Source organism: Calliphora vicina, chromosome 1, assembly GCF_958450345.1.
Source record: "Calliphora vicina chromosome 1, idCalVici1.1, whole genome shotgun sequence".
NCBI lineage: Eukaryota > Metazoa > Arthropoda > Insecta > Diptera > Calliphoridae > Calliphora > Calliphora vicina.
The window spans coordinates 100,535,674-100,560,751 of NC_088780.1; the positions used below are offsets into that span (position 1 = coordinate 100,535,674).

The 25,078-nt window shown below is 30.0% G+C and overlaps 1 protein-coding gene across 4 annotated transcripts in view; it reads right to left on the bottom strand.

The window, feature by feature from the left end:
• The window catches only part of Atg16 (Autophagy-related 16), a 307,007-nt gene extending 284,824 nt beyond the window's left edge, over positions 1-22,183 (bottom strand). For 2 of the 4 annotated variants that reach the window (XM_065515242.1, XM_065515241.1), the window contains exons 1-4: positions 21,608-22,183; positions 21,016-21,298; positions 20,742-20,904; positions 3,315-3,403 (exon numbers count right to left, since the gene is read on the bottom strand). In XM_065515242.1, the coding sequence (XP_065371314.1) occupies positions 3,315-3,403; positions 20,742-20,904; positions 21,016-21,298; positions 21,608-21,707 (635 nt within the window). In that variant the 5' untranslated portion in view covers positions 21,708-22,183. The remainder of the gene's footprint in view (positions 1-3,314; positions 3,404-20,741; positions 20,905-21,015; positions 21,299-21,607) is intronic. The other 2 variants (XM_065515244.1, XM_065515243.1) reach the window with 2 other exon arrangements.
• Positions 22,184-25,078: the final 2,895 nt, after the last annotated feature.

Sequence of the window (25,078 nt, forward strand, 5' to 3'; positions counted from 1 at the left end):
GTCGGTATCACTAATATATAGTTTAAACATAATAATGATCTTGTCTTACCCAAAACCTATTAGATGTCTGTAATCGGATATTCATTGTGTTAAGCTTATGTAAGTAACAAACAAAACGCATTAAGTTATCCCTCGGGATCATTTACAAATTTTATATAGTCTCGAAGAAAATTTTTTTCTACAAAAGAAAAAAATTATGGGCTTTTTTGGGAAATAACGTAAAAAATACGGCCCTTTTTACAAGTTCCAAATTTGAATGCGTGTAACTTTTTATAGGGAGGAGATAACTGTTTCTTTTATTTTATTTAGAATTTTTATTTATATTTTAAAAATAAATTTCGACCCTCCGTAGGCCCGCCATATCTAAAAAATCATAAACAGATCGAGCAAAATTAAAAAAAATAAATAAATCAATAAACCTGAATATCTCTTCAACTAATAGAGATAACCTACACTTGTAAGCGTATTTTATTTAAAATATCAGCTCATTCGGATCATAAAGGGATTTTTGGCGATTTGTTTAAAAAATTTGAGACCCGAGGTGACTAACTTTGAGGGGCTACGCACTGGTCCCCATTAGCGCTAGGAAGCTGAATAAACGTAAATCGAATCGAAAACACCTCGTCTCAAACCATGTGAAATTTCATAAAAAATCTCCAATAGTTCCCAACATACCGAATTATTTCCAAAACAACCGAAACCGCGATTTTGAAATTTTTCGGTTTTTTGGAATCTCTAGAATAAAGCATACAAATTCGAACGAATTTCTTTTCGAAAGGAGTTACATAATAACCCCCCAGGTGTTATGACTAATTTAGAGGATAGATCTGACTATGACAATGGCCTCCACATTTGGGAAAGCATCATCCAGATATTCACTGACGGATAAAAATCACAAGGCGAAATTAGAATGGCAGGAATCCCTAGAGGAGATAGCGAGATCATCAGTTATCCCTGTATGGGTTCCACAACACAGAATTACTTGCAAAAGCTAGCACAACCCTAACTTTTACCGACTTCGGACGTGATATTGCCATTGCTCTCTTGAGGGAAAAACAACTACATAAAGTCTCACAATCCTCGGCTCATTGCCAAAGAAAGATTGAAGAAAAAACCCACTTGCAAGTAGATCAGAAATGAAATGTCATATCAATCGGTTCTGCCAGTTATAACAGTTTTCACTAGTACTCTGCAAAAATTGGTTTAAATTTATACCAATTGTCCAGTTTTAAAAATAGCAAAATATTTGAAGGTTCATTGTCACACTGTTTCAAAAGCCATTAAACAGTATAAGGAAGACTTTTCAGCATTGGAATAAAACCTGGATCAGGAAGAAAAAAATGTCTAACAGATATTGGTAAGGAAAAACTGGTTCGAAGAGCACCGAACACTTCTATCAGAAAAGCTAATGCTGGGTTGAAGACGTATAAGGCTCAGAATTTTCCAGATCCGAATGTTCATCGTCAAACTGTCATCATTACACAGTATAAGGAAGACTTTTCTGCATTGGAAGAAAACCTGGATCAGGAAGTAAAAAAGCTCTAACAGATATTGGTTAGGAAAAACTCGTTCGAAGAGCACCGAAAACTTCTATCAGAAAAGCAGCTCGTATAGTTAAAGGCACTGAATCTTTTGTGTGCAGAGCCAAAGCTAATGCTGGGTTGAAGACGTATAAAGCTCAGAAAGTTCCAGATCCCAATGCGGAACTTAGAACTTAGAAGCAAAAGAACCAGCGAAAAATGTATGCCAAATTCGGCTGTACCGAATCTTATATACCATTCACCATATTATACTTCAAAATAAAAATTTTAAATATTTTTAGGTAAACAAAATTTATTTTTATTCCAGTGTTTTTTTTCAATTTTTGAAAAAAAAAATTTGGAATTGTTTTTTAAAATTTTGTTTTTAAATCTTTGAAATTCAATTTTTTTTTTTTAAATTTTAAAATTTTTTTTTTTTTTTTTAATTTTTTTTTAATATTTGCCAAAAAAAAAAACTTTTGGAATCGGAAAATATTTTTTCCGATTTTGATTTTGTAGGTCCAACTTACTTGGCAAAAGAAGCCAATAATTTGTGACGATAAACACAGAAATTTATATAAAACTAGCTGACTTCCCCGGCTTCGCTCGGTAGCTATTTACTAATGATTTGTATTCTCACACAAAGTTTGAAGACTCCCACTATAATAGTACTCCAGATATGCAATAATAATTTTTTACTTCGTATGGGATGTGCCGCGCCCATTCTACCTACATATATTGGTCAATTGTGATTCTAAACCATCCAGGGACCCACTCAAACACACACATACAATTTCATTGAAATCGGCCCAGCCGTTAAGGAGGAGTTCAGTTACTAACACACGTGCAGAAGAATTATATATATTAAAACAGCACGGAGTGCATTCATATTTCTGGCCCGATTTGGCATCATGCCACTATTGTAAAAAGGTGTTTGAGTGGCATTCAAACAATAATGTAAATTATGTACCACGGGAGGCAAATCCACCCAACTGTCCAGAACTTCCGCCTGTGGAAAGGAATTTGGCTCTTGAAAAAAAGAATTAAAGAACACACGAAAGGTATCCCCGGACATGTCTGATTTTAAGCGTAAGTGGACCACCTCGCCCAAAAAGGTAACGGAAGCAATTATAATATTTTTGAAGGCAGCATTTCCGGAAAAAGTGGATACATTTATAAATGCCGATTAATATGCCAATATTTGGCATATGATTTTTTATAATATTTGAATTAACTTAAGAATTTTTGTATTAAGTTTTATTTAACATAATACAAGTATAAGTATTTCGATTTCAATTTGCTCAAGTTCACGAAATCTAATCACAATTATCAAAACCAGTATATGTACATTGAAATATGATGACAACGCTGTTGTTTTAAATATAGTCAGTTTTAGTTGAAAAACTATAAATTATGTCTCGCGATATTCTCAGTCATGTCCAGTATTAGAAAATTTGGAAACCAAAGAAAATAAACATGCAAACTAAAACCAATTGTATCCACTAAATAAAAAAAACTACATACCAACAAAATTAAAAAGCTAATAATTAAAAAACACTACATGGATGAAATTATAAATGAAAGGGAGAGGAAAATTAAAGCAAATCAAACCAAATTTTCAACCAATTAAGCAAAAATAATTAAACCAAATTAAGCCAAAAATTAAACTAAAATTAACCAAATAAAATAATAAATAAAAACAATTTAAACAAATTGAAAAAAAAAATAAAAAAACACATTAAAAAAGCCAACAACACAGAGACACACACATAAAAATTAAAACCAAACACTCACCTTAAAAAGCTTTCGTTTTCCTCATTCAATTTATCAGCATCCTTCGATTTGTAACGCATCAAACGTTCCAGTAGACAACGATTTTCGTCCTGTTGGGTGGAAGCACAAGAAAAACGTCTTTTTATTTTTGAATACATACAAAAAGTGATGAATGGAAATATATTATTTAAAAATTTGTTTCAAGAAAACAATTAGCGTGTTCTTTTGATTGAGGACGATTTTGAAATGAAAATGTATTTTTATAATTTTTTTCTTTTGCATCATTTATTTGGTGAATGTGCATTTTATAGAATAATGAATGTTGTAGGTTGTGGCGAATATTTGATTTTGCCTCTCCATACGATATTTGTCATTTCGTTATAATCCAAATTGTTTAATGATTTAGAAAGAAATGCTAAAGTGCACGAATATGAACGGAAATATGTATAATGAAATTTGGAAAACGGCGGGAAAAACAATATAAACACAGAGTTGGAAAGTAAGAAAAGGAAATATTACAAGACGGATATAGAAACGAAATTACAACATATTTAAAGTTAATCAAGTGAAGCAAATAAAATCCCACCCATAATAAATTATGTACTTGTAAACGAATTTCATTTTGTTGTTCTGTTGAAGTTCTTTTTAACAACATTCTGTTTGTTAATTTCTGGATTGTAAATAGTGGATAAAAAACAAAATTTTTCGTCAAGGCATCGGACCTTACTAGTTCCAAATTTGTTAAAACTTGGTACAAAGGTCCTTTTTCATAACAAATTAGAAGTAGCACAAACATTTTTTTGATTTGTCTTTCATCGAGATTCAAAGTTCAAATTTTGTATATGAATATCTTCCCTTAATAAAACAATAGTGTATAATTTGTTTGCCATTTCGAAATAATTGAGTTTAAAATGTTTGTGTTAGTAGATATCTAAAACAAAAGTAATATTTCAATTGATCTTTTGAGGGTATATCGTCACCTCAATAAAACAACTTAACCAATTTTTAACAGATTGAACTTTCAGTAAGTTAAAATAAAACAAAGATTGTGTGAGATATCATCGAAAGTCTATATTCATTAGAAAGGCCGATTGATGGCATTATGTATGGAATATTCATCGTGCTAATTTTCGCGGGGGCTTCGCTGGGTCCAATTTTCTATGACTCTGGCGCATAAGTCTGGCTGAATTTAACCGATTGCAATTGATGGCCGCTGTGGCTTGTGTTCACAGTTCACATTCCTCCACGTGAGATGACCATGCTGAATGGCATGACCATCATGGCACGTTGAAACCACATGTCGTTGGTATCAGGCCAAAAAAGGTTTGTAATCATCGACCTATAGCGCTTGTCGTTGACCGTGTTGGTCCGGCCAACGTCGTTCTCAAAGATATACGGACCGATGATACCGACAACCCAAAATCCACTCAAATCAGTGACTTTATATTTTGATATCGTTCCAAATTCGACAATTTTGTTTGTTAAAGCACCCATTCATCCATAAATAGGCCTCGTCGCTGAAGATAATTTTTCAATGAAAATTAGGGTCAGTTTCCGAACTGCTCCTTTCAGCGAGCACATCTTATTTTCTATGGTCGTTTACCCTCAGCTCCTGGGTCTGCTGACTTTTGTACGGGTGCAGGACCAAATCGCGACCCAAAATTAATTTTTCTACATCAATTTTATGATTTGCACGTGTTGTTGAACCCCGTGGTGATTTTGCAAAAATCAATATGGCCGCTATCAACTGTCAAAGTTCGATAGTCCCTATTGAAAGACCCTTAGATCAAAAGATTGTAAAATAAGCTATGTACAATATTTTCCAAAAGTATCCTTTATTTTATGACATCCTTACAAATTCCGTTTCCAATTTTTTGAACTAAGTTTCGTTGTCGATGCACATTGCCTTCGGGGCTGGGAAAATACTATGGAGATACATAGGAAATACATGAAGGTTTCCAAAGCTGCTTTCCATTTTCTGATCCCAGCTTTGGGATTTTAGAACATGTGGCCCAAAGTATAATAGGACATACTTTTTATACAAAAGTGTTCTTCGTAAAGATATCTTACAGAAAAACATAAAAATGTTATACACTGGTACATATTCCTATAAACACACACTACTATTTTTAAAAAATTAAACAAGAACATATTTAGGGGGCTACAAATTTGTTTATTAAATTAGTTAAGACTTCACTTAAAATATTGTTTACAAAAAAATTCATTTGTACTTAATTTTAGAGATTAACAGCCATTTTTAAGGTATAGGAAAATGCACTTTAATTTATATAATATATAATATAAATTAATATGTGTGAATGATCCTTTGTTATGGATTGTTTCAAAAATACGGTCTGGCATTGATTCCACTAATTTTTTAAGCAGATTGGAATCAATTTCCTCCCAGACTTGTTTAATTCTTAGTTTCAGCTCTTCACAGTCATTATGATTTCATTCTGGGCATTATTTGCATTAACTTTACGGGCCATGCATCCCAAAAGTTTTCCATTAGGTTTAAGTCCAGACTAGAAGCCGGCCAGTCCAACATAGGAATGCTATGTTCATTAAACCAAGATTTGGATTGCTTAGAAACATGGATTGCAGCATTATCTCGTTGGAATATGCAATCTTCATCCATTTTTTCATCCATAAATGAGAGTAGAGCATTTTCCAACAGTTCGTTATAAATCGCACTATTCATTTTTGTGGGAACAAAACATATTTTCGACTTGCCAACTGCAGAAAACGCTGCCCAAACCATAATACTGCCACCACCGATATTACGTTTTGACATCCGAACATCGTTTGATCTCAAATCGTGCCAATAGCATGAGTATGAGTCAGGACCGTCTAAATTAAATTTTTTTTTCGTCAGAGAAAATTACTTTTTTCCACTCATCTGTCCATTTCATATATTTTCTTGTGAATTTTAGACGATTTTCTTTATGGTGCTTTTTTAGCCATTGGTTTACATTTCGGCTTTTTCCATTTTATGTTTTCATCGTTTCGTAAAATGTGTGCAACGTGTTTGGAAGTCACTGGAAGATTCAATTTATTCTTTATTTGTGTGGAATTCAATTTGTTGCGTTTTGCTTCTTGTTTTATTAGATTAATTTGTCTTCTTGTTAGTTTTGTATTTCCCTTTGTAGGTTTGCGAACTCCATAATTTTGACCTTTCTTCAAGAATTTTCGCACTACACTTTCCGAACGATCGATTTTACGTCCAATTTCTCTATTGGAACGTCCTTGGTCGTGAAAAAATTTAATTTGAATCTTTTCTTGATCGGACAAATAAGTTTCCTTGAGCATCTTTAAAAGTGATGAAATTTATTGATTCAAATAGAAAAACTTGCAGTAAATTGCGATGTTACTATTAGAAACTTACCTTTGGTTAAAAAAAAAAACTAAAATTGATAATATTTTATTTTTGGTAACTTTTTTAAAAACAAATTTCACGTCTGCGTTTATACGAATCTTCCACTTAAAATAGCACCAAGAATATTTGATCGCATAATTAAGGCAAACAACAAGAATAAGAAAAAAACTTGTTTACTTTCCGTTAACCGTTAAGTTGTCTCTCATTAAAGAAGTTAAATTTTGCTTTTGGATGAGAACAACAAAGATATAACAAAAATACAGAAAAAAATTAAGTGCGTTTATAGGAATATGCACCAGTGTATATTCTTAAAGAAAGTTTTTTTAATAAAAAAAAGAGTTAAGTCACCTTTTCGTCCAAAAAACAGCAAAAGTCTACTATGTTTAGAAATTGAAAATCGTTTATTTTTGGTTCCATAATCGATATTGCTCTGAAATCGTTTGTATATTATTATAAATCGGTACATTCGTCCAAATGTACGCCATATATTTTTAAAAAAGCAGACCAAGGTATGGCAAAATTTTAACATTTCAATTTTGAAATGCCTATAATTCGGAAATTATTAGAGATAAATAGCATTTTTTTTTCAAGACCTAGCAGAGCGCTTTCAAAAAATTTAAATCGGATGGGAAACAAAAAAAATGGCACGTTTTTTTTTTTACATGTCGAAGGTACCCTACTTTGAGCCTCCACAGCGCCGCCCCTGGAGCATATGTGGGGTCAATTTTAATAACTTAAACTCGAATACACCTTGTGACAGATTTCCAAAAAAATTGATTCCACCATGTTCTGGAAAAAACCATCGTTTTCAAATCGCTTACGTTTTGAAAAACGTCAGCATGTTCTGAAAACCACGCGATTTTTCAAAGTTGTTTTTGAACAAAGAAAACATAGGTTTTATCATAACAAAACATAAACAAACAAACAAATAAATTTTAAAAAAAGCATAAACAAACAACACCAATGTAGCAAGTTTTCTTGCTTACCTAAAAAAAACTGCAATTAAAAGAAGTGTTAATTAAAAAACAAACAAAAAACACTATATCAAAACGTAAAAATAAACACTTTTAATATAAATACATATGTGTACTTAATATATTCCAAATATTAATATCCAAATAATTTATTTTAAAATTAACACCACTAACATTACATTTTATCGAAGATCAATTTGATCAGCTGTTTACATAAATTGAGACAGACAATTGACAAACTCAAAACAAATTTTACAAGTTTCTTTTAAAATGAAAAGAAAACTTAAAATGAAAAGAAAACCTTTTTCTATTATTTAGCTGGACATCCACAAGCAGAACAGAATTTCAAAAATTTTATTTAATTAACAAACGACACATTCAATTCAATATTAATTCTCTACCACCATCTCTGTATAAAAATTGAAACCATTAATAAATATAATACATACAGTAATTAATTTATAAACAAAATAAATACACCCACCACCAAATAATAATTTGCAAAACCCCTGCAAAAAAATCTCAAATAATTGTCAAATAAATTACTTAAAAATGCATAAGAAACAATTTAATATTTTTATAGATTTTAAAACGCAAACAAATTTGCAACACAATCGAAGTCTCAATAAAAATACATACATATTGCCAAAATGAAGCTAAACAATATTTTTTTAAAATTGAGGGTCAATGTTTGTCATGCTGCTCAAAGCAACAATTAAGAGCAATTAAACATTTTGACATAAACATAAATCATACTCGTATTCTATTATTTATTCATCTGTGTAAAACTAAAAGTATTTTGAAAGATTGTTAAATAAATTGTAAAAGGCAACTAAAGTTGTATGTTGTATTAATTAAGCAATATGGACAAAATATCCATAAATGTAATTTTAAAATAATAGTTACATATACATATGGGCAATTCCACGAGAATGACAACCACGACTGAAAAAACATAAACCCTTGAAACTATTTTTCAAGATGATTTGAATAGGAGAAAGCACTAAATTGTTACTAATGCGAAAGTATTTAAGCTTATTACAACATTTAAGGGGCAAAAATAATAGTTTAAACTGACTGAATTTAATTTTTTAATTTAATTGGTATTTTTTTACCTCAGATTTCGGCGAAAACTAAGCTCTCAATAGCATGTAGTATGAAATGAATTTGACTCTGATTGTTTTTTGCTATTATCAAATTGTTTATTGAAACCGAATATATATTTTCTATTTATTTTTTTAGTTTTTGTATACATATGTATGTATATTTACAGAAAAATATATTGTTTTACTATAAGAGAAAAATCTGTCACGTACGGTATGTCACGTACGATATTAAATGTTATTTATTATAAAATCATCCCAATATTGTTTTTATTTAAATATGACGTATTGTAAAGGAAACATATTTGGTTAAGTGTAAGAAATTAAAAGAAAACATAACCCCTCTCACGATTCACAAATTTTGGCATATTTCTACATGTACCTAAAATTATTTCCGTTTTATGTCACGTACGATACACACTTATTTCGCTCGAAATTTTTTGGACAACAATGTTTCGAAAGAACTTATTATTTTTTTAAAATATAGTAACCTATGGATGGAACATAAAGACTAAATTATTTTTCAGATACTCTTATTTTTGCAAAATCTATTTCACTCCATAGCCGTACAAATGTCACGTACGATGACATGGAATTGCCCATATGTATTGTATATTTTTTTATTATTTGAGATTGAGAGTATTTTGGTCAGGGATAATAGTTAAAAGAAATATGTATGTAAATGGAGGGTTTTTAAATTAAAAGTGACCATACATTTTTTTAGCATTCATTTTGAAAAATTTGTATAATACATATAAATTTATTCAAAATATTGGCCAAAATATGGAGTGAAATCTAAAAAAATCTTAACATATATAAATGTAAATAAAAAACAAGTACGAGAACTATATTTTTAGGTAAACAAAATTTATTTTTCTTTTCAAAATAGTTTTTTAATTTTTTTTTTAATTTTTTTCCAATTTTTTTTTTAAATTTTTTCCATTTTTTTTTTTTTTTTGTAAAAAAGAATTTATGACAAAAAATTTTTTGGATGAACAAAAAAATCGGGTTAAAAAATATTTTTCCCGATTTTGACCCATTGTAGGTCCAACTTACTATAGCCTTATATACATCGTTGCAATGGACTTTGAAATATCTATCTTTAGATATCCATATTTAGCCCAATTATGAGTTTGGAAGTTTTTCCCTTTCTCATTTTTCCTATTCAAATTCAATGGGAAAAAACTCCCGAGGAACAAACTCCCAGGGAATTTTTTATTTATAATTGGGCTGATTGTCTATATTAATGACTTAATAATCCAGATATAGATGAAAAATAGGCCAAAAATCGAAGTTATTCCGGTATTTTTCTTATATCTCAGCCATTTGTGGGCCGGTCTTTTCGATTTTAAATAGCAACCGAACTGGAAGAATTCCCGATATGATATATGAATCATGTACATACAGTATTGGCCATAACTAAAGCACCCCCTCAATTGATTTTTTCAAATCATAGTTTTTTTGATAAAAACGTCTTTTTTGGGATGTATTTTGTATATATTTTATTAACTAATACTGTTAATGTTCATTTAATATTCATTAGTAAAAGATAATTTTATTAAAAATTAATTTAAAATGATAAATCATATAAAAACTCAAAACGCAACGGACAAAACAAAAGGACCCTGTTATAAGATGTCTAAAAATTTGACTCGGTACTGCATATTTGCAATGTGAGTTATCGGGAATCACAATGAATGGACTTAAAAATTCCAAAAGATAAAACTAAAGGAAGACGTAGTGTGCAAAATTTAAGTTTTATACAGTTTATTGTGAAAAAAAACAATGACAAGGAACAAGTACTCCAGTGAATTTAAAATTAAAGTTATTGAAGACTGGAAGACGGGCTTATCACTACATGAATTGAATAAAAAATATTCAATTAACAGATCAGTTATTTCCAGGCTCGTTTCAAAATTTTTTAAGACTGGTCGCATATCAAGTTCTTCATTGGCCTGGTCAATCTCAATCCTATTGAGAACTTGTGGCACATTGTTAATATGAAAATAAATCGTGAAAATTGCTGAAATAAGAAAATTTTCACGATTTATTTCAAGCCGTTAAAATAGCCTGGGAAGGAATATCGAAAAACGCCATAAAAACATATCTTCTATGCCAAGAGATGTTCTTGTGCCATCCAAAACAAAGGATTTGCAACAAAAAATTAATTAAAATGTTTTTTTACAGTATATCCTTGAAGGGGAGCTTTAGTTTTGTCCGTTTAATTTTCTACCTTAAAATATTTTTTTGATTTTAAGTTACCTCTTATATAGATATTTAAAACTTTGATTTTATACAAAACAAGTAAGAGAGCAATATTCGGCTGTGCCGAATCTTATATACCCTTCATCAAATTATACTTTAAAATAAATTTGTTTAAATATTTTTAGGTAAACAAAATTAAATTTTTTTTTATTGTTTTTCAAAATTTTTTTTATTTTTTTTAAAAAATGTTTTTTTTCAATTTTTTTTTTTTTTTTGAAAAAAATTTATGACAAAAAAAATTGTTGATGAAAAAAAAATTCGGGTTAAAAAATATTTTTTCCGATTTTGACCCATTGTAGGTCCAACTTACTATAAGCCTTATCTACATCGTTGCAATGGACTTTGAAATATCTATCATTAGATATCCATATTGTCTATATTAATGACTTAGTAATCCAGATATAGATCAAAAATAGGTAAAAAAATCGAGGTTGTCCGGGTCCATAAATATCTCCGTTATTTATGGACTGATTTTGCTGATTTTAAATAGCAAACTTCTCGAAAGCATGTCAGAATTATTGAAGATTTGAATCCCGAAGATATCTGGGGTCTTCAGAAAATTGATTTCAACAGACAGACGGACAGACAGACAGACGGACATGGCTTAATCGACTCCGCTATCTATAAGGATCTAGAATATATATACTTATAGGGTCGGAAATGAAAAATGTAGAAATTACAAACGGAATGACAAACTTATATATACCCTTCTCACGAAGGTGAAGGGTATAAAAATACCATATGAAAAAAATTCATTAGTTATGGCCAATTCTGTATGTAAGTTATTTGGGGGCAGACGGACATGGCTGTATCGACTTCGCTATCTATAACGATCCAGAATATACATACATACATTGTGGGTTCGCAAATAAAAAATTGAGAAATTACAATCGGAATGACAAACTGAGCATTCTGTAACTTTGTTCAAACACACTTTTGGACACATTTTTTGTGCTCTTCAATTCTCTTTTAACCAGAGTCCAATATCTCTTCACTTGCCTTAGCTCCAGGCAGTTTTGATGATTTTCCTCTCTTGGTACAAATACCGCATTATTGTTCTTGTACCACTCAACACCTTGCTTACCACAGTGACAGGATGCCAAATCAGGCCAAAAATAACTTTTTGGGAAAATTTTCTGCTTTTTGGTTCTAAACATTTCTACGACATACTCGAGCATCAGCAACATAAAAATATTGACATGAAAAATTTCCCAGAACATACTTTTTATCATCCATAATTCTTTCATAAAACATTATTTCAATTTCCATTCTCTGTCTTTGACCTCTAAATTTTTCAGAGAGTTCCTGTCAGCAACTTTTTGAGCCTTGTATATTTTTAAACCTGCATTGGCTGTAACTTTTCGTACCATATATAGTCCAAGTACTGAGCTAACCGAATGTGTTGGGAGCGCTTTTGAAAATGCTTTCTATTTATTGGCTTTAGAAATATCATATGGACCATTCCTATTACCTGAACAAGGTTTTCTATCAACGGACAAGTTGCTATACTGTTTAATAACATTGGAAGCCAACTGTTTTGTAGGACCAAGTTGGATTTTGTTGAAAATATTTAATAATTTTAGTACGCACTTTTTTCTCGCACTAATAACTGACATACTTTTCAAAGGTAACTTGATCAAAAAAACATCAGATAATATTTGGGTTAAAAGTTTTAGGGAAAAACATTTGTTAATCTTCATAGGGTCTTCGGGTTAAATTTTCATCATACTTTCTAAACATTATATTTGAATGAAAACTAGGATTCCCCGGGTAAATACCAAAGCAATGTTTTTCATAGGGTCTTCGGGTCAAATTTGACCCATTTTGAAATTTAAATTGTATTTTTTCTAAAAGTGAGTGGTTGATATTTTATGACCTTTATTTAATTTTAAATATCATTTTATTTTAAAAAAATTGTCAAAAAAAATATATATATATTTGGGTAAAATTTGACCCGAAGATCGTTAACGTTAGTAAATTTGAAGGTTATGGTTTTTTCGTTCTCACTCCTTATGGATTCCGAGTCAAAATCACTGCTCATATTTTGTGGCCAAGTACCACTTCTAAATATTTTTTAACAGATATTGCAACATGTGGTCATGATCCATATTGCCATGATGGAATATCAGGGTTTCATATCTGGCAGCATAGTCTGGGCGTCTTTCGGCCAATGCTAGCTTCAAACGAATCAGTTGCGTTCGGTACAGATGTCAGCAGATTTCATAATATATAGGACCCTTTTGGTCCCACCAAATACAGAAATTACCTTAGCGCCATGGATATTTGACTTTGGTGTCTATTCGGCTGGTTGGCCGGCTTCACATCGCAAGAAAATGTGTTAGTTATGAACTAATAACATGTCAAAAAATAGTAAAATTTTAAGTCCCAACACGATATCTATTCTCAAAGCATCTGGTCGCTCTAATCGCATCAAAAATTCTGTTTATTACTGCTTAAATGTGTTAAGCATACACTTTATTTTGCTTATCATACCTCCAATCATTTACTATCGGCTCAAATTTGTTGGCTGAAAGCCAAAAATAATTATAGTTCTTAGATTTCATTTTTATGAACGCAAATATGAATAAGCTAATAAAAAATTATTATTCTTTCAAAACATGATTGTTTTTAGACGATTAAAATTATTTTACAAAATTCCAAAACGAAAAATATTTACACATTCTACCAGTACGAGTGTACGCAACATTAATAAATAAAGTAAATAAACAATTAATGGCATTTTGACTGACTATGAGTGTGATGACGAATTAATTTAATGATCAGTGATGTGTGAATAGAAATAGAAACAATTTAATTGTATTCAAGCGAAAATAGATTTTTTTTATAGTTATAAAAAAAAAAATAAAGAATGCTAATTATTTAGACTTCAAATTGATAAGAATTTCTGTAGCAATAGTAGTAAGTAGTCTGCTCTAAATACAATTAAATTGTTCAACAGTTTTGTTTATGGAACTTGCTTATTGTTGCAAGTGGAGGGCGCCTCAGATCATTCAATCATCAACTGTTTATTGATATACAATGAAATTGACACAAAAGCATATTAAATATTTTGTTTATTTTGTCTTCGAACTGATAGTGACAGTAAACCAATTGAAACATCGTAGTATCCATTCATTCATTTATTGAAATCATAAATTTGTAAATGGGTGTGATAGAGGATTGATAACAGGTAGTATTTGTTACCCTTATTATCAATAATATTTATTATCGAACCTATCTCATCATAGATAATCCTACAGTTAGTTTAATAGCTGTCTAAAAATAAACTTAACAACTAATAATAAAACAAAAAAAAAGCAATTGCATTGTCCACTAATTTCTAGTTGTCAATCATCACATTAAGCATTTTTTTAAAAAAAGTTCTTGCGATTATTTTTAGATATATTTTCTTTAAACGCCCACTTAAAAGTCTGGTTGGCAACAAACTTAACACGTTGACGTAAATGACGTCTATAGACGTCGTGTCCGAGTGCAAATATATGCAAACGACGTCTATAACCGTTATAAATATTTAAAGTTATAAAACAATATTTTAATTATAAATCTGTGTGATTTAGCTTTCTACCAATTCCTTCAATACTATTTTAAAAGGAAAATATTACAGTTATATTATTTCATTTATTTTTAGATTTATGATTTTGTTGCTATAAGAGTACTTGTAGATTTTAATGACGTGCATAGACGTCAATAATTTATTTATTATTTTTAGCTTCTCTTTGAGTCTGACTTACTTTTGGACAATGTAAATGTTTGTTTATGGTTTTGTTGATAATTCTAACTGTATTTTTTTAAATATCAGTGAAGGTTTTAGTTATTACCTATTTGTGACGATATACATATTTGGGCATTGATAGATGCGATCGAATTATCTCGTATTATTCTTCTCCAAAAAAGAGTATCCGTTGGTAATAATTTTTCACATTTTAGACTTATGTGTTTGGAATTCGTATTACTTGTATAAAAAATTTCATAAAAATGTAAAGTTCCTTGAGTTTAGGGAATCTCTTGTAAAATCCCTTATAAGATTACCAAAACATATTTTAGATGGTAACCAGCTGATGTGTCATATGGCAGACCACAAAGGACATCCAACACATCTTTTTTAAAATTATCTGAACAACATTACATTGAGAAGATTCTGACACCAGAAAACTATAAAAGAACTAACACATTTTGCCGTTGCAGGAACTGCACAAAAAACAAATTCCGAAAAGAGACAAAATACAGGTGTAAAACATGTCCTGAAAAACCAGCTTTATGTCCCGAAAGCTTTGAGCCGTATCACTTACTTTATTGTTAGTAAACACATATCTGTATAAAATATACATAAATACTATCATAATCATATTAAACTTGTTAGTTTATTAAATTTAAATATGAATAGAAAGATATAGAACTGAACTTTTTATTTTTTATGTAAAGATGAAATAACTTTAATTAAAATTAATAAAAATCATGAATTTTTTCAGTTATTTCAAAAAAATATTTTTGAATACCAGGACGTCTAAAGCCGTAATTTGTATATCAGAGAAATGGTTATTATGAAAAACAAATGACGGCTATAGACGTCTAACTTTTTTTATAAAAAAATTTTAGAAAATGCAAAATTTTATCATAAAATTATGAAATCTTCATCTAACACCTTTAAAATTAAATAATAACCAAAAAAAGTTAAGTGTGTTTTTGGGTGGATTCGTCAATTTTGAGGTGAGCGTCAACGTGTTAAAAATGAACAAGCTAGTGTGATATATTCATCTGTACATGCTCCAATATATCATTCACCGGATTATTTCTTATTGTTTTAGCCATTTTTTATAGTTATTATTTTAATTAGCGATTTTTATACCCTTCACCATGAGAGGCAAGAGTGAGGCAAAACATCCCAACCACTTCATTCTAATCACTTTTTAACAGGTATTGCATAATGTGACCAAGTTGTCATGATGAAATATTACGGTTTCATGTCTGGCCGCATATTCTGGGCGGTTTTGTATTCAAACGCTTCAAACGAATCAGTTGCGTTCGGTACAGTTTCCCTGTGATGGTCAGATTTCAGCAGCTCATAATAGATAGGACCCATTTGCTCCCACCAAATATAGAGAACAACACAAAATTTTTAAATTTTCACTTTTTGCAAGATATCGATGTACAGTGATCTTATCTATCCACTGTAAAAATCTATACTTTCGCCAAAAAATACAGTAGTATCCGTCTTCAACTTTCACTGTATTATATTTAAAAAACAGTTTTTTTTGCCTCTACTGAAAATTTTTAAATTTTGAGTTGACTCTTTAGAGCAGCGAAATGCAATGAGCTCTCAATTGAGCTCTCTTGTTTTTATTTTCACATATACGCAAGCACACACATTGTATAAAAACAGTCAGTCTCGCATGAGCATTGATAGAAGCAGGTTGTGTTACGCTTTTATGCTTGTTTATTTCATTATTTCAGCTAGTTGTTTTTGTTTTTGCCAGAGAATAATTCTCAACTCATACAACTACAATATCTAAAAACTGTAGTGGTGTGAGTTTGCATTTCGCTGCTTTAGAGTCATCCCCATTTTCCAGTTATAATAAAAATTCCTTAACTGCTTCTTGGAACTAAAGAATTTTTACAGGTATTCAGATGAAATTAATTGAAAATGAGATTATCAATTTGAAATCGAGAAAATATTAACTGAAATTCAAATTTTTCATTAAAAATTCAGAAAAGAAGAAATGGAAATGAGATTGTCCTTTTCAAATTTAGAAAAAAACAAGTAAGAGTGCTATATTCGGCTATGCCGAATCTTATATACCCTTCACCTTTGTTGTGGATGCATTATTATTTTTTATAATTAGTATATATGTATGTACATTGCCCACTTTCAGCGTACAGCATCCTAAATTTATCAAGAACACAAAAAACAACAACAACGCCAAACGAAACAAAACACCAAAAGAAAAAACAAAATACAAAATACGCAAGCCAATGAAACCAACACACGTCCAAACATACGTTTAATTGTATAAAAAACAACAACGCCAAAAGAAACAAAACACACATACGATTTGTTGCTTTTTTGTAAAAACATACGATTTGTTGCTTTTTTGTCAAAAAAACCAACACACAACCAAACAAACGTTTAGTTGTATAAAAAACAACAACAACGCCAAAAGAAACAAAACACAAAAAAAAACAAAATACGCAAAGCATGCACAACCAAGCATACGTTTTGTTGCTTTTTTGTCAAAAAAACCAACACACAACCAAACAAACGTTTAGTTGTATAAAAAACAACAACAATGCCAAAAGAAACAAAACACAAAAAAAAAACAAAATACACAAAACTTGCATTCCAAACATACGTTTTGTTGTTTTTTTTGTCAAAGCATGCAATACATTGTGTTTTTTGATGAAATTTTCAGAGGTTGTCTCGGGTTTTTGCTCATATCTCCGTTATTTATGGACGGATTTTGCTGATTTTAAATAGCAAAATTCTCGAAAGTATGTCTGACAGAATTGTTGAAGATTTGGATCCCGGAGATATCTGGGGCCTTCAGAAAATTGATTTCAACAGACAGACAGACAGACGGACAGACAGACAGACAGACAGACAGACAGACAGACAGACAGACAGACAGACAGACAGACAGACAGACAGACAGACAGACAGACAGACAGACAGACAGACAGACAGACAGACAGACAGACAGACAGACAGACAGACAGACAGACAGACAGACAGACAGACAGACAGACAGACAGACAGACAGACAGACATGGCTTAATCGACTCCGCTATCTATAAGGATCCAGAATATATATACTTTATAGGGTCGGAAATGAAAAATGTAGAAATTACAAACGGAATGACAAACTTATATATACCCTTCTCACGAAGCTGAAGGGTATAACAAGTAAGAGTGCTATATTCGGCTGTGCCGAATCTTATATACCCTTCACAAAATTTTACTTCAAAATTTTAAATATTTTTAGGTAAACAGTTGTTGTTTTTTTTCCAGTTGTTTTTTACATTTTTTGGAAAAATTTTTTTTTCGATTATTTTAAATTTTAATTTTTTTTTTGTTTTTTCAATTTTTTTTGTGAAAAAAAAAATCGGGTTAAAAAATATTTTTTTTCCGATTTTGACCCTATATATACGTCGTTGCAAATGTCTTTGAAATATCTATCATTAGATACCCATATTGTCTATATTAATGACTTAGTAATCCAGATATAGATCAAAAATATGTCAAAAATCGAGGTTGTCCCGGTTTTTTGCTCATATCTCCGTTATTTATGGACCGATTTTGCTGATTTTAAATAGCAAACTTCTCAAAAGCATGTCTGACAGAATTATTGAAGATTTGGATCCCGAAGATATCTGGGGTCTTCAGAAAATTGATTTCAACAGACAGACGGACATGGCTTAATCGACTCCGCTATCTATAAGGATCCAGAATATATCTTATATATAAATAGGCCACACGTTTTTTTGTGGTACACTTTTAAGTATGTTACTGTCCACCAATATTGATGAAACATACATTGTTTAAAAGGTTTTTTTCTCCAGATGTGCACAATATAAAAAACTATTTAAAATTTTTTTCCATAAATGTGTTAAAAAGCGTTTTAAAAGTGGTCGAATTTCGGCCACCAGGCGGCCCTAGTATACTTTATAGGGTCGGAAATGAAAAATGTAGAAATTACAAACGGAATGACAAACTTATATATACCCTTCTAACGAAGGTGAAGGGTATAAAAAAAGTACCTGTAAGTGCCTTTTCATATTCTAACTCAGACAGGATTATATGTGTTTAATTTCCTTATAGGTCCATTATTATAGAAATTTCAAAAATTACCATTCGAAAAACGAAAAAATACTAATAGTTTTTGTTACCTTGATGTCATATAGATGGCTTAATGACTTTCTTTCTTTAGTCAAAAGCATATCAGCCAACTATTATGTATACATAATAGTAAAATAATTTAATATAATAAATTTACCACAATTGAATCCCCGTCAATTTTGAAATTTCAAAGTAATTTCCTGATTCTAGATTTAATATTATAAAAAAAACAAAAAGTATCATTTTGAAGAACGCAAAAGTACTTCTTAGTTTGGTTTAGTTCTTCGATTTTTGGTATCATAATACCATTGAGCTCCACATTCTTGATTATTTCTTTACTTTTAATATATTAAAAAATACCATTAAAATAACAAATTATTTATTTTTTCTTTATGCTCTTTGAATTTTAAATTTGTATATTATTTCCTTATTATCCACTGATTTTGTTTCTAAAACCGAAACCGATCAGTTTTCAATTTTTTAAAACCGAAAACGCGGTTTTTAAATTCATCAGTTTTTTGGAAACTCTAGTTTAAACAATTAATGTAGATTATCTTTATCCCAAAAAATAGCTATAAGGCTTTCATTTGTTATATTCGGAATTTAAAATAAAAAAAAAAATCACAATTTCAATCGTTCCACTACGAATTTTAAATAATAAATCCCATTTGCAATTAGTCTTTTCTGAAATTTAATGGAAAATCTAATGTTCTTTTATGAAATCTCAATTTTATTTGAAATTTTATAAAATTTAGATGGAAAATATCATTTCCAATTATTCTTTCTATAGAATCATAATATTTATGTTGAAACTTTTTTCTGTGTACAACTGAACTGGAAAATACTATTTCCTGAACAAAAAAAATTAATTTTAAAATTTCGAACAAAAAACATTGATGAAGGAAGCACTTCCAAAAATGTTTTAAAGAAGTGATGTTTATTATTGGGCTCTTCCGGTGAGCTAGCTACTCCATTTATAAGTTTTTTTATTGTATTTCAGAAAATTCTTATAGAAATACAAATTAAATTTTTTGAAATATAATTAAAACACATTTAAAATTCTAAAATACAATTAGAAATTTCTGAAATATAATTCCAATTGGAATAAGGGATATTGGGCCATGCTTCCGTAGAACTTGTTCCTTGATGACAATTTCAAACAAATATCAGGCCAATTTATCACATTTCCATTTCTGAATTCTAAGCAATTTATTTTTAAAGATATGGGGCACTGAATACCACAATGACCTTTGATCTTGTTTACAAAAATCTACCATAAAGATAATAGTAAAGTGGAACTTTAAAAGTAATTTCTAGTAACCGAAGAAGAATAAATCAACCGCATATTGGATATGATAAAAGATTACCCAGTATGTAAATTGAATGATAAATTTTACTGTTTTTAATGAATTTTGTAATAACTCCTTTAACTTACTGTATTTTGAAATAGAAATATTTAAAAAATTTTCACAAAAAAATATATTTACGGAGAATTTAATTTGCAACGGTTTTTCTTTAAATAAATTTAATAAATTTTTTTTTTTTGATTTTTGATCGAAGAAATATAGAAAAATTATTGACATATTTTATGCAGAGTTGTCGTATATTTTAAGGAAAAACAAATTGGGTTAAACTTATCGAATCTTTTTAAAGAAAATTACCAAATTTATTAAATGGTAATTTTCTTTATGTCTTAGAAAATATTTTCAACAATATTCATTAAAAAAGCAATATGTGTGCCAGTATGTTTATGAAAAATATTTCAAAATTTGACCTTTGACCTCTTCAGTAATATGCGTTAATATATGTTTGATTACAGTTAAATATTCAATAAATCAACTACACTTTTGTTCAACAATATTTTCCCCCAAAACTCACCTGAACTCCTCTTAGTTTATCTTCGAGAGCACTAAATGCCAACTGCAATGCAGTATATTCATCTCTTAGAGTAGTATTGAGATTTTTCAGTTCTTCTAGACTGCTTTTAAGCATTTGAACTTCAGCTTTTAAGGAATTATTGGCAGTTTGTTGGTCAGCAAGACTAAAAAGTACAAAATAATTAATTAAACAAATCTTTTCTAACTTGATTTCAAATAAAAAAAGAAAAGGTTATTCACCCCTTAACCAATATATACACGCAAATAAACAATACCTGTGTTCTTTTTCTGCTACTATTTGTTGCTGCTTTTCCATTTTAATATTAAGATCTACAATTAATTGAGAATTTTCTCCTTTGCGTTTATGCAAATCTGTCAGTTCTTCCTGTTGGGCCAACAGTTTCTTCTCCATGGCAGCAATAGCCAATTGGGCGGCTGTGCTATCTTTGCCACCAATGCCGCCACCTGTTGAGATGGCCGTGCGTAATTGTTCATTTTCAACAGAAAGTTTTAAATTGTCTGATTTTAACTGGGCCACATTGTCCATCAAGCGATTGTCTAAAACATTAAAAATAACAATAATATCAATGAAAAGTTTTGAAAAAAAAATAAAATAAACAGAAAACAAGAATAAAAATAAAAACAATAATAACAAACATAATAAAAATACACACAATATAAACAAACGACCTTGACCCCCACTCTTCACACATTTGTTTCTTAATTTCGTTCTGTTGTGGTATTTTTATTTCACAAACTACTCCATCATTAGATTCAGCCACCTCAAATCAACATCTGTTTGCCAAGATTGTGGCTACAACAAGAACAACACTAATGAAAACTGTGACATTTATGGCCAATACTCACTTTGTTGTATGATTTCTTTAAAGGGCACCACATCCCGACGATTACGTTCACGTAAACGTATCATTAAAGTCTGACGCCATTCTGGATCTTCATTGGCCATTATTGAGCTTTAAATTTTATGATGGTTTGCTGTCTAAATTAAAGCTACCTCAAATTGAGGAACTCTTTTGTAATATTTTCCACACAATTATTAAACACTTTTACTTGTAATTTGAGCAGACAGCTTTTTATTTATGTCCTTAACTATATAAAAAAAATCCCCGTTCGACGCACAACTTTCAACGAACTTTAAATAGTATTCCGCGTATTTTATTGTCTCCGTGTCCCGGACTTATTTACGCTTAAAATTGCCTAAAGAAACATTAAACGGCTGTCTGCTGCTTCTTCTACACGATTATATTTCATTAGTTTTTGTGCAAAATTTATGATCTTTATATATAAAAAACAATAATATTTTCTCCTTTTTTTGTCTTTAGGCAAAATATGATACGAATTTACAGCAGGTTTATTATTTTTATTTTGATTATTTTTTGACATTTCATCATAGTGTCTGACTGTGTTATTGTTGGTGTTTTTGTTTTGATTGTCATTTAGTTTCTTATCAGAATTTTTCCGAACACTTCCATTTAGTGTAGAGCAAGTGCTATCTAGCGGTAATAATAGAGGAGAAACACATAATATGTGTAAAAAGCAAAGACACAAACCGTAATGTTGCCAACTATATGAAAGGGAGAAATAAATTTACAAAGTTGCTGCTTCATCAAACAGCCAGAAGTTTAAAGAAATGTAAGTCATTACATCGATTTGTTACATAAGAACTACATTTGTTTGTGTAGAGTATTGCCACAAAATGTAATTTAATATGTATTAAATCGTGAAAAAATATGATAAATTTTTCTTTTTTTGCTGAGCAAATTTATGCTAATAAGTTTTCTGAAGAATATTTCTAGTTTTAAAAAGGCATTTAGCATACCTTTTATACATAAATCATTTAAATGCTAAAAGATAACCACGGAAATCGATAAATGTCTCCCTGATCAAAAGTATAAACATTTTTAAACTGTAGAATACAATATGTGTAATTTTTTGAGTCATGGAAATATAACCATATACGGACACCACTACGTGATAAAAGACAAAAAAAAGATCCGTGTCTCACAGTTTTGTAAAAAGTCATGCCCTTTTTATGGCCCCCCAAAGATTTGGGACCTTGGAGTAATTTTTGCAAAAAAGTGATAATTTTCTCAGGCTCATATCTTGCAAACAGTTAGGAATTTTGATTTACTCACTGAGGCAAAGTTGTAGCCCTTGTCATAAAGAACAAAAATTGTGAACATATAAAATCAAAAATTCATTCAAGATCAAAATCGCAAAAAACATTAAATGAGTTATTTAAGTGTTTCCACAAAACGGACGACTTCAAACATGCATTAAGTTCATCGGCAGGCGTTGACCGTGGAATCATTGGCATTGTTTGCCGAAAATCACCTGCCAATAGAATCATCGCACCACCAAACCGACTTTGCTTGTTTCGCATATCTTTCAACGCTTTGTCTAATGCCTCCAAAAACTTTTTAGATTCGGCATATTTCCGATTTGTGCTGATCAAAATGAATGTTACCATTTTTATGCCCACAACTTAATTTAAATAATAATAAAAACAAAATTTATTTAAATAAATAACACGCGTGCTATCTATTCTTCGGAATTTAATTAAAAGTAAAATTATTGCTGTTATTATGTAGACAATCTTCAAAGCAGTTAATTCGTTTGTTAAACCTTAGAAATATAGTTTATAGCTAAATATTTAATAACCTTAACAATAAAAGTTATATAAAAGTACACATTTGTTTTGCAAAAATAATAAAAATAAAGTTTTATTTATTTACAAAGTCAATCCTTTACTAGGAAGAAACATTGTTTCTTGTTAAGAGAAAACAAAAAAACATTTAAAAATTGTGTTATCATTAAAAATATGGTTTTGACAACAGTTTTAACACGTGTTAATTACTTTTTATGACATTTGATTAATTTATCGTGTTTTATATACTACATATGAATAAGAATGAGAATTCGTGTCTACTTTGTAGACAAATTAATGATGAATCACAGCACGAAGATGAAATATTGTAGAAAGATCGCAAAATATTTGAGTTTATTTTAGATATTGGGTGTTAAAAATGTCAAAATTGTTGTATTGAAAACAATTAAATTGAAACAAATAAAAAAATTATTTATGGTTTAAGTCGACTTGAGAATAGGCTATGGAAACATATATAAAATTAGAATAATGTAGTTGAACATAAAATAGAAATTAATGTCTCGATTATAGATGGCAACCGAACTTCAATTTCCATTTGACAACAGAAAATGATGCTGCCAGTTGTCATCTGTAATACCATTTAGGCAACTGACAACGCAACTAAAGTTCGGTTGCCATTCATAATCGACACATAAGTGAAATTAAGTTTTGAATGAAACACAAGTTTTTGAATAAAAAATAATTTTATTTTTCAACATAGTCGCCTTTGAGCTCTATGCACTTTGTCCAACGTTTTCCCAATTTTTGTTTGCCTTCCAAAAAATAAGATTTGTTGAGGTCATCAAAATAGATGATTTCATCGTTGGAATCAAATCTCTTTCCGCCGAAACATTTATTCAGGTTTGGAAACAATAAATAGTCACTCGGGGCTAAAACCGGAGAATATTGCGGAAGATGGAGTATTTCGTATCCCAATTCATGTATTTTTGTCATGGAAACTGCATATTGGGAAAAGCTTTCTCATACCCAAGTGATCATTCAAAATTGAAACCACTGAACCATGTGAGATTCCTATCATATTGTTTTTTTCAATTCTTCGGATGTAGAGACCTCAGCTGGTCGTCCAGAACGTTCGACATCTTCCGTGCTTGTACGGCCACAACGAAATTCAAACCACTTTTTATACCCTTCACCTACGTGAGAAGGGTATATATAAGTTTGTCATTCCGTTTGTAATTTTCACAATATAAATTTCCGACCCTATAACGTATATATTCTGGATCCTTATAGATAGCGGAATCGATTAAGCCATGTCCGTCTGTCCGTCTGTCTGTTGAAATCAATTTTCTGAAGACCTCAGATATCTTCGGGGTCCAAATCTTCAATAATTCTGACATGCTTTCGAGAAGTCTCCTATTTTTTATCTATGGATATCTGGATTACTAAGTCATTAATATAGACAATATGGATATCTAATGCTTTCAAGGTCCATTACATAAGGCTATATATAGTAAGTTGGACCTACAATGGGTCAAAATCGGAAAAAATATTTTTCAAACCGAATTTTTTTTTCACAAAGAAAATTTAAAAACCAAAAAATTTTTTTTAAAATTTAAAAAAGAAAAATTTTTAAAATTTAAAAAAAAAAATTTACAAAAAAAATTGTTCTTAAATAATTCGAAAAAAAATTTTTTTTCAAAAAATGAGAA